This window comes from Pimephales promelas, chromosome 13, assembly GCF_988280905.1.
Source record: "Pimephales promelas chromosome 13, fPimPro1.hap1.1, whole genome shotgun sequence".
Lineage (NCBI taxonomy): Eukaryota > Metazoa > Chordata > Actinopteri > Cypriniformes > Leuciscidae > Pimephales > Pimephales promelas.
The window spans coordinates 1484748-1502897 of NC_142781.1; the positions used below are offsets into that span (position 1 = coordinate 1484748).

Consider the following 18150-nt stretch of genomic DNA (forward strand, 5'->3'; position numbering starts at 1 on the left):
CTGGATATGGCCCGGATCCGGCTGACTTCAGTAAACAGGGAAGGGACTGGTTGACACTTCAGGGATGCGTTGTGGAGGGGTGCAGGTGCAGGTCCACCATCCGACCTGGATACGGCCCGGATCCGGCTGACTTCAGGAAACAGGGAAGGGACTGGTTGACACTTCAGGGATGCGTTGTGGAGGGGTGCAGGCGCAGGTCCACCATCTGACCTGGATACGGCCCGGATCCGGCTGACTTCAGTAAACAGGGAAGGGACTGGTTGACAGGGATGCATTGTGGTCGTGTCCAGGCACAGGTTCTGCATCAGATCTGGATACGGTGGACTTCAGTAAACCTCAGATAAACAGGGAGACTAATATTAGTGTAGACGCCATTCTTCGTATCATGTAACGAGCACATCAGGACTTATAGGAAGTGTTCCCGGCTGATCTAATCTATGCAGCTTAACAGTGATCAATGTTTCAGATAGTAATATGCTACATTGTGTGTCAACCAATTGGCTTACTTTGAAATGTGTCTGTATATTAAATAGGTAAGAAGAAAATAGATGTGACCAAAAGATCACTTCTTTGTTAATTTGAAGAAAGATGTTTTTCTAGGAAAATGGAGGAAATGTGTTGAATGCTTCGGACAGAAGGTTTTGGTGCTATACATAAATAGATGATCAAATGTATAATGTGCATGTAAATAATTTATGTTTGCATGTGTGTGTAATAATAATTCTTATAAGTAATTTGGGATTATAATAATAAATGTGACGTTGTTAAGGATGTAATTTAGGACACATTTTCTCTCCCTGTGTGTAAATAGTTACCATTTTTTTTTACCCTTAGTTAATTTGTTTTATTTAACTTTTTTATTTATTCTTTTTTTTTTGGTAATAAGAGGAAAAATTAACTTTGAAACAATTCTAGAGTACAGTTTATATTTAAAACACATTAGTTAATTGTACAGTGTTTGTATTTGTGATTGCATTGAGCACTATATGTAAACTGAATTATGCTATATGATCAAAATATGCATAAAAAAATGGCCTTAACAGTACAATGACATAATGTGTAAAGAATAAGGAGTTTGATCACGTTTGTTGTGTGGACACTGGAAATGAGAGGTGTAGTTGAGCACATCGCACTAGTGTACATGCAGAAAGAGAAGGGCGGTTCATCAAACACAGTGCATTCTTTTGCTTGTTTGTGATTGAGTCATGGCCATACATCCTGAACTAATTCCTGTCTGATGTTTTCTCACACAGGAGGTGATATGTCAGAAGAACATGGTAAGTGCGCTGACTCTCTGACTCATGTCATTTTATTTGCGTTTGTTTGTGCTGTTGTAGACTCATGTTGGATTTCAATCCTGAAAACATGACAAAAGAAAAACATTTACCATTTTTAGTTTTGGTCATTTGATGTTATAGGTCAGGAGTTTATAATCTTTTAGATGCCACACGGACCCTGAAATATGACCATCCCCATGTGAGGGACCCGACCCTCAAAGTATAAAGACCCAATTGGTACTGTGGGAAAATTAGTATTATAAATGTTTTTATTATGTTACATTGAGTTTTTTTCTAGTGCTGTTATATGTATTATTTAAATAAATAAATAAATAAATAAATGTAAATGTGTCTTGATTTTAAGAATATTTATAGTCACACTGGAAAACAAGACAAATATGCTAATGAAGTGTGGAGTTTGTGAAGGTACAGTAAAAGATATTCTGGTGCTTGAGAGAAGAGCGACTCAAGCTACATTTTGTGTTCCCCTAAATTTATTACTTAAATTTTCTTTACTTGGTCTTTAAAAAAAAGCCGTCCTTCATAAGACTTGTGGAAACCCTGCCTGTGCATAATTCAGTGTTGTGTTCCACGGAAAGCCTATTTATTTTCTGCAATTATTTACATTTTATTATGTGCATTTAGCAGTTTTGCTACTGATTTATTCTTCAGCGTTCATGTTCAGTCGATATTAACTGCTTCGGTTTTCTTTCTATTTGTTCTTTTTCCAGACGTGTGCCGCTAATTACACAGTAATCCCGTACATGGTGACGCCCCAGAGCAAGGTGTACTGCTGTGAGAGCAGCCTGATGAAGGGTCTGAGTGAGCTGATGCAGCCCAGCTTCGAGGCCCTGCTGGGGCCCATCTGTATGCCTCTGCTGGACCGACTCACTCAGCTGCTCACCAGCTGCAAGACCGACACCTGGTGAGGACCCATGCGATTCTCTGTATAGCTGAGCGGACCACGATCGTGCTTTGGGGGATTTTAGACTGTAAATGTCAGGTGACTAAAGGGTTAGTTCACCCAAAAATGAAGATGATGTGATTAATGACTCTCGCTCATGTCGTCCCAAGCCCGTCAGACCTCCGTTCATCTTCAGAGAACAGTTTAAGATGTTTTAGATTTAGTCCGAGAGCTTTCTGTCCCTGCATTGAACATGTGTGTACGGTGTACTGTCCTTGTCCAGAAAAGAAATAAAGACTAGACCAGATAAAGGATTTTGAATGCCGATACCGATACTAATATTTCTGGGTTTTAGAATCCGATATATCGGCCGATATTTTTTTATTATTAAATATCGTTGGATTTCACACACGTGTAAAAGAAAAGCTAACTTTTCTGCACAAGATACGTTTGATATTTTTTCTCTACGTCTAAATGTTATCCTCGCAATTATAACTTACAATTTACAATGCAGGGACTGTAACTAGAGATATGCTAGTTATAAATACTGTAATCATTACTTTATTTAATGATTAAGTTCATTAGAAAAAGTTCAGAAAATGTTGAAAAAGTTCGGCAGAAAAAAAGAAAAGGTAGAAAAAGTTCATTGTGGTTTCCAAGCTCATTAATGTTAACGTTAGCGGTCTTCCACTGATGATAGTGGCGTTAGCTAGCTTTGTGGTTAGCTAGTCTATGATGAGCCATAATTTAGCGATCATACTGCAAATTGTAAAACATACATTTTCAATATAACAGGCCAGAGAGATGATGATTAAAGCGTGTTTCATCTTTCTTTATTTTATTTTTTAAATATTCATTTATCGGCCACTATAACCGCCGATACCGATATTTTGGAAAATGCCTAATATCGGCCGATATATCGGTCTGGCTCTAATAAATACATCATCAAAGTAGTCCATGTGACATCAGTGGGTTAGTTACAATGTTTTGAAGCATTGAAAATACATTTTGGTCCAAAAATAACAAAAACTCAGACTTTATTCAGCATTGTATTGTGTTCCGGTTCTGTCGTGGATCCGCGTTCAGTGACGCTGCTGAACGTAAGACGCGGCTGACGTGTATTCGGGTTCTGGGCTAAAAACTGCAAGTGTTCCTCGGTGTGTAAATCCTTAGACATGTGTGTGAAGATTGTTTTGCACAGCGTGCGTCTCCCTCAGACCGTAACCGAAGCTCAGCCGCGTCTTACGTCAGCAGAGAACGCTGGTGAATGTAGTGTACCAGCGGCTACCCAGATAGCAAACTGACATTGAATCAACGTGGAAATATGACATTGAAACAACGTTGACCTGACATTGTTTTGCTCATCGAATTAACGTTGAACCAACGTCAGACGCGTCATTCTTTCAAAACTAACGGAAAATCAACTTGAAATCAACGCGTTGTTTCAACGTTATGAAAGCAAACCAATTTTCGATTTTCATTTAGCTTTGAAGAATGCCGCGTCTGACGTTGGTTCAACGTTAATTCGATGAGCAAAATCAACGTTGTTTCAATGTCATGAGAGACGTCGTTTCCACGTTGATTCAATGTCAGTTTGCTGTCTGGGTAGCTGTCCATACTAACTAATAAACTTTGGCATTGAAATATTATTCTTATTTTTTTTGTCCTTAGTTTAAACTGTTAACCGTTCTGTGAATGAACAGTTTTAAGATTTGCATTCTACATTGGTCTGTAACTTTTTGTGTGTCGGTTGTTTAGCCAGTACTTCCGAGAGACGGTTCTGAATGAGATCCGTAAAGCACGTGAGCTTTACAGCGGCGCAGAGCTAGCGGCAGAACTCAGACGGATCCAGCAGCGCCTCGATAATGTGGAGTGTCTTTCAGCCGATGTGGTCATCAACCTCCTCCTTTCATACAGAGACATTCAGGTCAGTGCCTCACATGAGCTTTTGTTGTCACAGTGACTCCAAAAATGGTGTAATATTACTCATCACAATCCTGTTTACTGTTAAAGGAGAAGTATGTAGTTTCTGGAACACTCCTCCCCCAATTCAAACACCACAAATACCGCCTTAACGGCTGCTTGTGAAGGCAACAAGTAAATCTAGGCTACTTTCAATAAAAGGTCTAACATGTTAGGAATACCTTTAGCTGTGTTGCTATGTGTCAACAATTGAGTAGACTAACACTCCACTAGAGCGAATGTGAGCATCTCGCTTATAATAAACCCATCCAATGTATCTGCACCGGCTCATTTTTTGACATGAAACAACTGTTTCTGATTAGCGTAATAGGGCCTGAGTTGAAGTGTCCGCTGTAGTGTTCATGACCCGTCTAAATGCAGAGAAGTTTGGCTTGCACTTTTGTTTCCCCCCCCATATAACACATAAGCCATGACTAAACGCCACCTGGCTCCGCCTCCTACAGTAGCCACGCCCCTACGTTATGCTATAGGTCGAGCTCTCAGTTTTTAGATGATGCCTGGGAGGCTCAATGGTTTCATGTTTGTGGGAGATTAAGCCTTGAATGGCATACTAATATTAGTCATTGAACATTATGGACACAATGAACATTAGAGTGGCTTATTTTAACACAAAAAGCTTACATACTTCACCTTCAAAGACTTTCTTTATGCAAAAATGTAATGCAGTGAGGATGTTCAGTTCTGCAAAAAAATCGGTTGGCTCAGTTCAGTTCTTATACAACAGCGTCAATACCGTCAGATCAATGATACTGTTGACTATTAAGTGTCCCAGAGGCAAGACCACTACGCTTCACTCGTCTCTATTAACCTGCGATCTCGACGGGTGTGTTAGCATGATTAGCTCTGCATAATACAGCCCATAAAATGTTGTCAGATAATGTTAGTTCTGGCATTTTCAGTTTACTACATCCAAGAGAAGTTGTTCACACGGATGGAAAAGAAATCTCCCGTAGATTTCCCCTAATGCCCCAGGGTGAGACGCCGAGCTGGATGAGTTTGGCCTTATGTGTTCAAAGAGAGGATCCGGCTATTGGTGGGACTGTTCGTGTCTGTGCTGTTAAATATTAATAAGAGGAAACAGGAAGTCATAAATGCTATCGCTCGGACACACCTTTGGCAGGAAGTTACTTCTGAAGTTCAAACTATGATAGATCACAGTTAAGTAGTTTTACTAGTGTCCTGACCTTCTGTGACCTTCAGCTCCTCCGTGTTTTTCTGTCTCATTAACTTTTAACTTTATTGTCCCCCGGGGGAAGTTCAGTTCCACAGCAGTGGGCCGCACTTGGGCAATACTCCACATTTCCCCCTCACGTCCACTTACATAGTCTTGAACCGTCTCTTTGAGCCTCAAAATTAACAACTTAAAATGAACATTAATAAACGGGTGTTAATTTTAATGAACTTTTAAGTATGTGTACTTTATGTAAATAACCTCTTTAATGTTTGGCCTCTGCGTTGTTCATCATGTTGGAGAACACTTAGTAGGTGTTGATGTAAACTCGTGAGCGATCCGATGGGATGTCATAATCATTACGCTCATGGCTTTGGCTTTGTTTTAGCAGAAGTGTGAAGATGCAGTTCATGATGTTTCAGCTTGGTTCATTCACTTCATCTCGTCATTATGTTATGATGTTTACACACTTAAAACACGTTTTAATAATGGGACATGACCAAAAGAAGGATTCGTAAATGAATCGTTCAGTCCGGTTTGCTAACATAAACGGATCAAAATGAACATTGAACTTTATTTCCAAGCGTCAGCGTAACAGGAAGTGTGCCGCAGGTCTGGTGAAGTGTATGTTCGATGTGTTTTTGTGATCACTCACACAATGTGCAGTTGGTTTAGGAGGATGTCATGAACATTTCACTGCTGTTATTGAATTTGAAATCTTTATTTCGAACATAAAAAGAAAGTATATAAAATAAAACAATGTTTAAAAACTTAGGAAAAATCAAAACAAATGAGCAGCAAAAAAAAGAAAAATATATAATATAATATATATATATAATTCTAGTAGAAAGAAGTAAAACTTATATACTCCTACCCCTAAATTCTTACAGTATTACATTTACAATTTTATATTATTATTATAATGTTGTTCTATACATCCATACACCTATACAGATATATATATATATATACATATGAAGAGTTCAGATGCAAAAGCCTCTAAATGCCATTTGAAATTTTCTTCTTTAATGATGATTTTTATCAAACTTGTATATTTAAGTTCAGTAATTTCACTTAAATGGCAATGATGATTACCTATTAATTGTTATTAAAGTGAAATTGCTGAACTTAAATATACTAGTTTGCTAAAAATCATCATTAAAGAAGAAAATTTCAAATGGCATTTAGAGGCTTTTGCATCTGAACTCTTCATATATACACACATATATTTGTCTAACCTCAATTATGTACTTATTGAAGCAGCAAAAATAAAATAAAATAAAATAAAAAATATTGGAGTGAACTGTATGAAGCAAATGCATTTCACATGACTTATTATTTATTAAAGCATTATAATAATATATTTTAAAAACTAAATAGAATTATTGATTCAGATTCTCATTTTTCATGTGTTGTAAATATGAGGGTAATATAATAATACAAGCTGGTGGTTAAGGGTAACATTGGATCTGTTTATTTATTTTTAATTTTTCTATATTTCATATTTGAATCATTTTTCTTTTCACCATTGTCAGTGCAGCTTTGCATTCTGAATCCCCACAATGTATACTATTGTGTAATAATTGTCCTCTGCGTGGTTATTTGTCTGTCTGTAGGATTATGAATCCATCGTGAAGTTAGTCGAAACACTGGAAAAGCTGCCGACCTTTGACCCCGTGGCTCATCCTCATATAAAGTTCCACTACTCCTTTGCCCTAAACAGGTGAGACTTAATAAAGTTTACAATCACAGCATTCATTTCTCTTCACACTGAAAGTTGTAATATTGTGTGAAAGCCCATAATTACAGCTAATCAGAGTAATGAATGTGTAATACACTGCCGTCTGGGGTCTGGAAGAAGTCTCTTCTGCTCACCTAGACCATTTACAATAACTGTATATTTGAATACATTATGTAATTTATTCCTGTGATCAAAGCTGTATTTCTGCAGTCTTCAGCGTCACATGATCCTCTAATATGACGATCTGATGCTCTTATGATTAATATCAGTGTTGATTTGGGTAAGTTACTCTAAAAAAGTAATTAATTACTAGTTACTAATTACCTCTTCAACAGTGTAATTAGATTACTGTACTAATTACTCTCTCTAAAAAGTATGTTAATTTCTTTTAATTACTAATTACTTTCAAAATCCCATATCGATCTCAACCAGCTGAATAATACAATGATAGACATGAATCTGTTTTAATTCTTTCAAATAAACACTATAAAATTGCATGAATTATCCTTAAACTGACCAAGGTGGAGAAGGTTACATTATAAAAACATACTTTTTAGCATCAGACAATACATTTTGATGTTAAACCCACTATTGTTTTATGTCTGATCTCATGACATTTCACACTTTTTTCATACATATTTTACAATAATTCATACGAATTTGTACGAGTGCGGTCGTACGATTTAGACACCTATACACAGTATACGTATACCTCAATTACATCAGAAGTAACTGTAATTAAATTACAGATAAATTAAGAGTAATCCCTTACTTTGCATTTTCAAGGGAAAAGTAATTAAATTACAGTAACTAATTACTTAGTAATTAGTTACACCCAACACTGGTGTTGACAACAGTTGTGCTGGTTAATATTTTTATGGAAACATCACATTTTTCCCCAGATTTCTTTTATTATAATGTAAATAGACAGTTCCAGGGAACAGCAAGTATTTTAAATCATTTTTTTGTAACATAAAATGCATTTACTGACTCTTTTGATTGATAAAATTGTCCTTGCTGAATAATTATTATTGTGTTTTAAACCTTCTTCTGAACGGTAGTGTAGTGAAGGTGATTTACTGTGGGCTGAGCTACTTAGAAATAACATCCAAGCGAACGATTTTAACAGAGAAAACGTACACAAATCTTTTAGCATTTATTTCCTGAATACGTTTTTCAGTCATTTCTGGCTTTCACAGTCTCTCTTTGGTGTGTGTGTGTGTGTGTGCAGGAGAAACCTCCCCGGAGACCGGCAGAAGGCGCTGGACATTATGCTGCCGTTGGTGAACTCGGATGAGCAGGTGGCGTCCGATATCTATTGCCTGGTTGGCCGAATCTATAAGGATATGTTCCTGGATTCCCATTTCACCGACACCGACAGCAGAGATCAAGGCATTCACTGGTGAAGCTCACCACACATTGCACACCAAAATCAGAATGATCATTTGCTTAAAGAAAATAAAGTCTTTTTGTAAGACCGCTATCTATTTGGTGACGTTTTTGTCGGTTTTGTGAGATTCTACAATAAAATGGCCAAAGTAAGAAACATCCGTTCAGTGACATTGCATCTCTCTCTCTCTCTGAGCTCAGGTTCAGGAAAGGCTTCGAGTCGGAGCCCACGCTGCACTCTGGGATCAACTATGCGGTGCTGCTCCTGGCCGCAGGACACCAGTTCGACTCCTCCTTTGAGCTGCGGAAAGTAGGTAAGTGTGGTGGATTAGTGGCTTCAACCACTCACTCAAACACTTTAATTTTGCCATTGATGTCTGGTATCATTGGATGTTTCTTTATGAATACAAAAGTATTGTGACACCTGACCATTACACCGACAGCGACTGTAACGACTAGGGGTGTAAGAAAAAATCGATACACTTGAGTATCGCAATATTTTATTTTGCAATACTGTATCGATTTTCAGAAACGCAATATCGATATATATTTTTTTGGGGGGGCTATGCATAGACGCACCGCTAGCCTAACGTTTTGCTAGAAACAACATGGCTATGGCTGAACCCCGTGTCAAGACCGGCTCCTGCTCTGTTCCTTTCGGCATGTCAATCAATGAGTGGGTTCATTCACACCGCGAGCATAAAGGCCATTGCACACTGAGCACGAAATATTCGTATGCGTATTTTCGTGTTCGTCAGCTTAAAAATTCGTCACGAATAGAAACCTTGCACACCGAGTCCGTTGCGTATTTCTTAAACCTTTGCGGGGAAAAATGCAAAAATACCAAATGGATTCGTCAAGCAGTGAGGATGATTTTTGCCCTCTCTCTTATTGAAAAGGGAAGAAAGAGAAAATATTACGTCCATCCAATCCTGAAATTGCACCGAGAGGAAGGAGAGTTCCTTATCAAGGAGTTGCGAATTTATCCTGAGCGATTCAAAATTTACCTCAGAATGTCAGTGGGACAGTTCGATGCTTTGCTAGCGATTCTGGAGCCACATATTAAAAACAAGACCACCAATTTCCGTGAACCGAGACTGGCAGTGTGTCTGAAATGGACCAGGTATGGACACACACACACGGACAAACACACACCCGCGCGCGGCCCGTTGGAAGCGCTGGGCAGACAGAACAGCTAGGCTGTTATTGTGTATACTGTATTGTGCCCAAATAATACATTAGTTATCGAATAGGCTGCTCAATCACACCTTATTCGATCCTAAATTTCAATCTGATTGAAAGGGGAGGTTTATTAATTTCATAATCCAATATAGAAAAGAGAACATAAACACTTGATCGAATTGAAAACCGAAACTGAAAGCACGGCGCATATGTGCAATGATTTGAGGACGAGCTCCCCCCGGCCCTGAATTGTCAAAAGACCTCTCAAAATGCGAAAAACGCAGAAAATCGAACCCGATCCGATTAATTTTATGACGGACGAAAGTTTCGGAGGCGGTGTGCAAGCGTGACTGACATAACGTGAGGTCGAATTTTTTTTTTAACGTGCGAAAATTTCGGATGCGAATTTCGGACTCGGTGTGCAATGGCCTTAAGCGTCGAGCAGGACCGTCGCGTGAGCAATAGTGAAACGGGGGTTTCTGTGGAGAGTCTATAAGGGCGTCGCACACCAGACGAGAAGCTCAGCGCCACATCTTTAAAGTTCGAACACATTATTCTCTATGTCTGCACACACACCGGCGGCGCCATTCGGCGTCTGTCCACGGCGCCCAGGACCGTGTTCAAAATCCTGCCTCGCCATTTACATAGTTTTATATATAGTTTAAATTATTTTTGTCTCAAATCATTGCTAATGTATCCTGACTTCGCCCTATCCTGCAATATGCATTTAGTTTCGCATTCATTTACAGAAATCAGCTGCTTGAATGACAGTTGCGGATGTTATTGGATTTTTCAGGTGAGATTCTCAATTCATTCAGTGAACGGATGATCTGAGGTAAAGTTTTCAGACTGCAGACTCCGCAACGATTGTATTTAATTGTACAGTACAATCATAACATAGAACAGACATTATTATCTTCATTTCATGTCATTAAACATAACAATATTGCTGGCCATACACTGTGGGATACCTGGAGTTGTCCTATGTCTGGTGTGCGACCCCCTAAGTCTATCAAGTTTATGACCAACTTCTAAAAACACATTTAACCAAAGTTTTTGTAATAAACCTGTGAACTGGTAGTTTGATTTTCTGAGTATTTAATTGTTTAACTAAAGTAAACTTGTTTGACTTTAATTCACATCATGTCTTTTTTTTAATATTACTTTTTCTAAAATTATAGTCCTACCACTTAACTGTCACTGTCCCACAGGTGGGACGTTTGCCACTATATTTTTAAAACAATAATATCTTAGTAAATACCTTTAGTAATATTGGCAAACTATATATCATTTGAAAGCTTACAATCTCTAGTTTCCATATTTGGTGACTGATTTTCAAAATATATTACAGAGGAGCCATAATTTATCAATATGCAACAAGAATATTTTCATACTCGTTAGGTGTGTTCAGACCTTTATTTTAAAATAGCAGTAAACATGAAAAATCATGAAAAAATGGTAGATTCCTCAGTTTGTTTTCATGCCAAAAGTTCAAAAGATCGCATCTATTCAATTATTTTGGAAAAAAAAGGTGTAAAAAGTTTGAAATATCAAGAAAAAAATAATAAATTCACCATTTGTGACGTGGCAGCTAGCTATGACTTACATGCGTGTTCTTTGTATGTGTTTCTTAGAGGTTCAATTCATTTCAAAATCTGCCAAACTTCCCATGCTACTTCTGAATAGGATCTCTACTTCAGAAATTGTATGAAAATTGTGAAAATAATGGTTCATATCACTCAAAACACGAATGGAAATGCAGACGCCCTTTTATGGGCAGTAATGGAGTCTGATTGTGCCCTAGTGAAAAAGTTTGGTACTGCGCTCAAACAAAATCTTACTGAAAGCTCATTTTTTGAGATATCAACCTAAAATTTGAAACACAACTTGTTCAGATTTTTGGCTTTGATCTTTCTGCCGTTTTAGAGTAGCCCAGGTTTTGAAAATATATGAAGAGTTCAGATGCAAAAGCCTCTAAATGCCATTTGAAATTTTCTTCTTTAATGATGATTTTTATCAAACTTGTATATTTAAATTCAGTAATTTCATTTAAATAACAATTAATAGGTAATTAGCATTGCCATTTAAGTGAAATCACTGAACTTAAATATACAAGTTTGATAAAAATCATCATTAAAGAAGAAAATTTCAAATGGCATTTAGAGGCTTTTGCATCTGAACTCTTCATAAATTTTATGTAAAATATGAATAATTCATATTTTTACATTGTACATTTCCATAAACTCAAACTTCTATAACTTTTTTCTGTTTCACTTTCTTAATTTATTTCACTTCTACAAAAATCTGCCAAATGTCTTCTTTAAAACAAGACCAATCATATTGTCTATATTCCAAAGCATTCTTGAAATACAACCATTTAAGTTCGAAATGTGCATTTTCATGTCTATTCAAAAAAGTGGGGGTGACAGTTAAGAGGTTAAAAAATAATCCCAATATATCGCCTTATGGACAGTATCGAAATAAATTGCAATATATTGAATCGTGACCCATGAATCGTGATACATATCGTATCGCCAGATTCTTGCCAATACACAGCCCTAGTAATGACGGCGCTTTCTAAATACATACACATTAATATGGAGTTGGTGCCCCATCGCTCCTATCTTACACACGCCACGCACTGATGCATGTATCATTCGTGTTGTATAATTATAAATCTTTATTTCAGCAAGGAGGCAATACATTCATCAAAGAGAAAATTGAGATATTTCTAATGTTACAAAAAATGTCTATTTCATTCTCTGTCCAGCAAAGAATCCCAAAAAATGTGTGTTGATGTCCCCAAAAATATTAAGCAGCAAGCACTGTTTTTTTATGATTAACAATTATTTATAAAAAACAATTATTAATGATGAGTACCATTGATTAATTAATGATTTCTGAAGGATCACGTGACAGTCTTTATCTTAAAATCATGGTTTACTTCTGAGAGATGTTTTATTCTTTTAGACTTTTAGTATTTTATTGCAATTTTTGCTTTTTTGTTGTGCAAACTCAGTGTGTTCAATAATAAATTGTATATTAATGTTGGCATTACTCTTGAGTCTGGTTAATTAATAAAGAGTGCCCTCCTTTCTCAAATAGATGGCTCTTGTTTTCCCCGTGCATTATACGGACTAACTACTGTACACACTGCAGGGTGTATATGTAACGTGTGTGTGTGTGTGTGTGTAGGTGTGAAGTTGAGCAGTCTCCTGGGCAAGAAGGGCAGTCTGGATCGGTTGCAGAGTTATTGGGACGTGGGGTTCTTCCTCGGCGCGAGTATCCTCGCCTGTGACAACACACGGGTCATCCAGGCCTCCGAGAAACTCTTCAAAATCAACGCACCCATTTGGTACGTACTCACACTTTACACACAATAATCTGAAAAACGAATCATTAGTGTTTGCTAAGGCATCACTATTGTGATGATTCATACTCTAGGAATTTAGACAAAACACTATGTCAGGCCAGGTCATGGATATTATTAAAATCTTTAATTGAGATTATTATGTTTTTTTATTTAGTTATAAAGAAGTCAAAAAAATGAATGACCTAATAGTACTGTAAATATGCTAATATTACCTGTTTGCATCCATTTTCCAAATAACTTGCTTCCTGTTATCTTTATAAAATGATTTTAAATGATCCAATAATCACATCATTGTTCATTCATTGGTCAATTTTTCTGATTTTTTTTTTATTTTTTACCTGGACTATTATTAAATGGGCAAATAAAACAAAACTTTTAATTCTAGGAGGAAACTGAGCCAACACACAACTTTGAAGAGGCAAACGCTTCAGAAAAAGTAGTTGTCCATTAATAGATGAGTCATAGTTGTAGTCTTTCTTATTTCTCTGTGTGTTTCAGGTATCTCCGCTCCCTGGTGGAGACCATCCTCATCTATAAGCACTTTACGAAACCGAGCACTGATCCGCAGGCCCCTAAACAAGAGCTTGTGGACTTCTGGATGGACTTCATGGTGGAAGCCACCAAAAAGGATGTGACGTCCGTCCGTTTTCCTGTACGACCCCTCTTAAACACACTGACCGTCACACTGTGTTGCCACTTAAACATGTTCAAGTACACCAAGGCTGCTTTATTTTGATAAAAAAAACATGTTATGACAATTTAAAATGACTGTTTTCTATTTTAATATATTTTAAAATGTGATTTGAAAGCTGAATTTTCAACATCATTACTGTTGCTGATTACACATTAGTTTTCAGTGTCACATGATCCTTCAGAAATCATTCTAATATGCTGATTTTATGCTCAAAAAACAAATTATTTTCAATGTTGAAAACAGTCGTGTGCCATTTCCCCCCCAAAAATTCTATGATGAATAGAAAGTTCAAAAGAACAGCATTTATTTAAAACATTATAAATGTCTTTACTGTAACTTTTGATCAATTTAACTCGTCCTTGATGAATAAAAGTATTATCTAATTTCTTCCCCCCAAAAATAAATAATAAATTCTTACTGACCCCAAACATTTGAATGGTAGTGATTAATGTTACAAAAGCTTTCCATTTCAGATCAATTCTGTTCTTTTGAACTTTCTCTTCATCAAAGAATCCTGAAATAAAAATGTAAAAAAACTGTTTTCAACATGGATAATAATCATAAATGTTTCTTGAGCATCATATTATAATAATTTCTGTAGGATCATGTGACACTGAAGACTGGAGTAATGATGCTGTAAATTCAGCTTTGATCACAGGAATAAATTACACTTCACTATACATTCGCATAGAAAACCGCTCTTTTAAATTGTAATAATATTTCACAATATTACTGTTTTTTTTGTTTTGTTTGTATTTTTATCAAATAATTGCACCCTTGGTGAGCAGAAGAGACTTCTTTTAAAAACATAAAAAATCTTACTGATCTAAAACGTATGTATGTATGTATATATATATATATATATATATATATATATATATAAAGGCACATTAGTATTTTCACCCAAAAATGTGTTTAACCCAATGATTTATATATTTCGCTGTAGTGTTGTTACTAAATACTTCATTAAGGCCTAAAGTTGAGGCAGGATAACATGTGTCCTGTACAGTATTTGAATTATAAAATCCTAGAATGTGTTGCGAAAACTGAATTATTTATTACAGTATATTTCATCTTGTTGTCCAGGACACAGTATTCATGTGTGCTAGTTATAGTTTTAGGTCTGTGGAGATCGGCATCGGCTGTAATGTTGCTTGTGTTGTGCTCAGGTGTTGATATTGGAGCCCACTAAAGTCTACCAGCCATCTTACCTCTCCATTAACAAAGATGCCGAAGAGAACACGTTGTCCATCTGGCACGTGACCCCTGATGACAAAGTAAGACATTTTATTAATTCTCTAAATCACTGTCTCGGTTTAAGCCCTGACCCAATTATTATTTTAATATCCAACCATTGGTTAAAGCCATTGTTTTGTGTGTCCAGTCTGAAATCATAGTTCTAGTAGTCCTTTTAATATTTTTCTAGATCTACAGGGTCTCAGTCAGTCCTTAAAAACCTTACATTTGAGGTCACAAAATGTAGTTAATATCGTAAATGTTATAATAAAAGTCTTATCATTTTAGTTCTTAAAGGATTAGTTCACTTTTAAAAAAACTTTTGCTGATAATTTACTCACCCGCATGTCATCCAAGATGTCCATGTCTTTCTTTCTTCAGTCGAAAACAAATTAAGGTTTTTGATGAAAACATTCCAGGATTTTCTCCATATAATGGACTTCAATGGGGTCCAAACGGTTCAAGGTCCAAATGAGAGTTTCAGTGCAGCTTTAAACAACACCAGACGATGAATAAGGGTCTTGTTTAGGACCCTTCGAGTCATGACTCGAAAAAAGATTAGTTCATTTTGATGAACGAGTTCGAACAGGAGAGTCGCACAGAAGGAGTCTTTAAAGGAGTAGTTCACTTTTCCAAAAACTTTTGCTGATAATTTACTCACCCGCATGTCATCCAAGACGTCCATGTCTTTCTTTCTTCAGTCGAAAAGAAATCGAAACGAATTCGAAAACAAATCTTTTTCCGAGTCAATTCGTTTGTTTCGTTTGTTGAATCAACCAAATGACTCAGAAAAAGATTTGTTCATTTTGATGAACGAGTTCGAACAGGAGCTTATAAAACTTAAACTTTGTTATTTATTTATTAAATGAGTGATCGTTTCGCTTGATAAGACCCTTATTTATCGTCTGGTGTTGTTTAAAGCCCTTTGAAGCTGCACTGAAACTGTCTTTTGGACCTTGAACCGTTTGGACCCCATTGAAGTCCATTATATGGAGAAAATCCTGGAATGTTTTCATCAAAAACCTTCATTTCTTTTCGACTGAAGAAAGAAAGTTTTTCTCAAAGGGTCTCAAAAGTTTTTTTTAAAGTTAACTCATTACATTTGGGTATGGAAAAACAGGAGTCCTTATTAAACTTGAGAAGTATTAGCATTATGGTGTATTGAGCGGTGTTGATCTGTTCTTCTCTCTGTCCCAGAACACAGGCATCCACGAGTGGAACTTCAGCGCAGCGTCAGTGCGAGGCGTGAGGTAAATGCAGAGAAATGATGACGAGATCCTGTCACGCGAGTGACCTCTGTGTGTGTTCTGCAATGATCAGCTGGAGCTTCAAATATATTGTGTATTTTAACACAAGTTGAACACTGAATTAAAGCGGTGAAAGTAAAATATGGTTGTTGATTTTGTTTAACACATTCAGCATCTCCAAATGTGACGAGCGCAGCTGCTTCCTGTATGTGGTCAACAACTCCGAGGACTTCCAGATCTATTTCTGCACAGATATGCACTGCAAAAAGTATGTGTGTGTGTTTGCAAACGGCTTCTTTTCCCACATTTCATTCATTCCCCATTACAGTGCCATAGACCAACTAAAGACAGAAATTGCACATTTGATTGTCTACTCGAGTTATTTTAGAAACTAGCAATGCACAATGTAGCGGCCATGTGCTGCTATAAAGCAATTATCCGCGGAAATTAGCTGATCGTTTAAAAACAGACAATTATTTCCTGTCAGTCAAAAGAGCACAGGAAAGAGAGATGTGTAATCTCTGCAGTGGGTGGTGAAAAAACAGCATATTTCTAGTTTTGCCTGATCTCTGCGGTACATTAGCTGTCTGTGCCTTCCTGCAAATGTTCCCATTAATATGTGTAGGCCATGCTAATGATAATGGGAGCATTCTAATCTAATTGTGCTTCGTCAGTCGGAGTGTGTTCATTTACTCAAACACACACTATCGAAACGCAAACTAGTGGTGTCAGCAGGTTTTGTTCTCAATAATTGAATATCATCATATATGCACTAGTTTTGTGTATCCCTCCTATAGAGGTGTAAAAGTTTAGTCTTTGTGTGATGATCATACAAGTAGAAGTTACTTCTTTGAAGGACATATTTAATGAGATTAAGGTTCTGGATTTTTTTATCATAGGTTAATTTAAAAAAAATATATTGTATAATATGACTTCTTGTTTATATTTGTTTTGTTTTTGTTGTATTTATATAATAATAATAATAATAATAATACATTTATTTATAGAGCACTTTCCATCAAAGTGCTGTACAACAAGATAAAATGCAAACAATGCAATACAACAAGAAGTAATACCACTATACAAAACATAAAATTACTAAACATTCAGGACTCATACGCAGCAATGAATAAGTACGTCTTAAGCTTAGATTTAAAAACATCAATTGAACTTGCCAGGCTAATATCTGCTGGAAGACTGTTGCACAATGTTGGAGCACGAAACGAAAAGGCTCGCTCACCAACCGTTTTCTATATATTCGTGTCTGAATGTGCTAACGTTGTTTTCTAAAAATAAGAAACCTTGTGCTCTTAAAATAAGAAAATATGTCTTGAAATTGGAATTGGACACATTGGAGTATGTCAAAATATACCATTCACTTTAAAAAGATACTTAATTAAATGAAAGAAATCACCAAAATTGCATTTTTTTCTAAGTAAGAAAATTTAAGTAAAATTTTCTCAAAACAAGCAAAATAATCTTTGGCTTTTAGTTCTAGGCTAGTTAATTTATCTTAGAAGAAAAAAAAGAAGAATTCTTGCCTTATTTTAAGATTTTTTAACTCGGCAAGATTTCATTTTTTGCAGTGTAACCTTTGGTACAGTCAAAAGTCAAAATATGATATTTGTATTTTTGTTAATGCCATGAAAATAGCTCTGACTGCTGACATGGCATGAAATACAATAATCTGAATGTGAATCATACAAGTAATCCGGCGTGATGTCTGACGATGATTTGTGTGTTGTGTAGGTTCTGTGACCTGGTGAACGCTCTCACCGAGGAGGCCTGGAAAGGCTCAGATGAGGCCGAGTGTGAATCAGAGGCTTTAGAGGTAAAATTATAATCCAGACGTTTTGGATGTTCCTGAGCAAATGCTTACCAAATATACATTTTTATATTTATTGTTGAATGCATTTGTTATACGTAGTTCTACTGATGATAGCACATGTGATT

General features: G+C 36.5%; 1 protein-coding gene across 1 annotated transcript in view; it reads left to right on the top strand.

The window, feature by feature from the left end:
* Positions 1-18150, top strand: part of map3k5 (mitogen-activated protein kinase kinase kinase 5) — a 60611-nt gene that overhangs the window by 24350 nt on the left and 18111 nt on the right. Inside the window, exons 3-14 of the mRNA XM_039666250.2 lie at positions 1254-1277; positions 2009-2202; positions 3940-4108; positions 6952-7058; positions 8308-8478; positions 8667-8779; positions 12843-13002; positions 13519-13672; positions 14884-14991; positions 16148-16200; positions 16370-16465; positions 17947-18028. Coding sequence (XP_039522184.2) covers positions 1254-1277; positions 2009-2202; positions 3940-4108; positions 6952-7058; positions 8308-8478; positions 8667-8779; positions 12843-13002; positions 13519-13672; positions 14884-14991; positions 16148-16200; positions 16370-16465; positions 17947-18028 — 1431 coding nt within the window. The remainder of the gene's footprint in view (positions 1-1253; positions 1278-2008; positions 2203-3939; positions 4109-6951; positions 7059-8307; positions 8479-8666; positions 8780-12842; positions 13003-13518; positions 13673-14883; positions 14992-16147; positions 16201-16369; positions 16466-17946; positions 18029-18150) is intronic.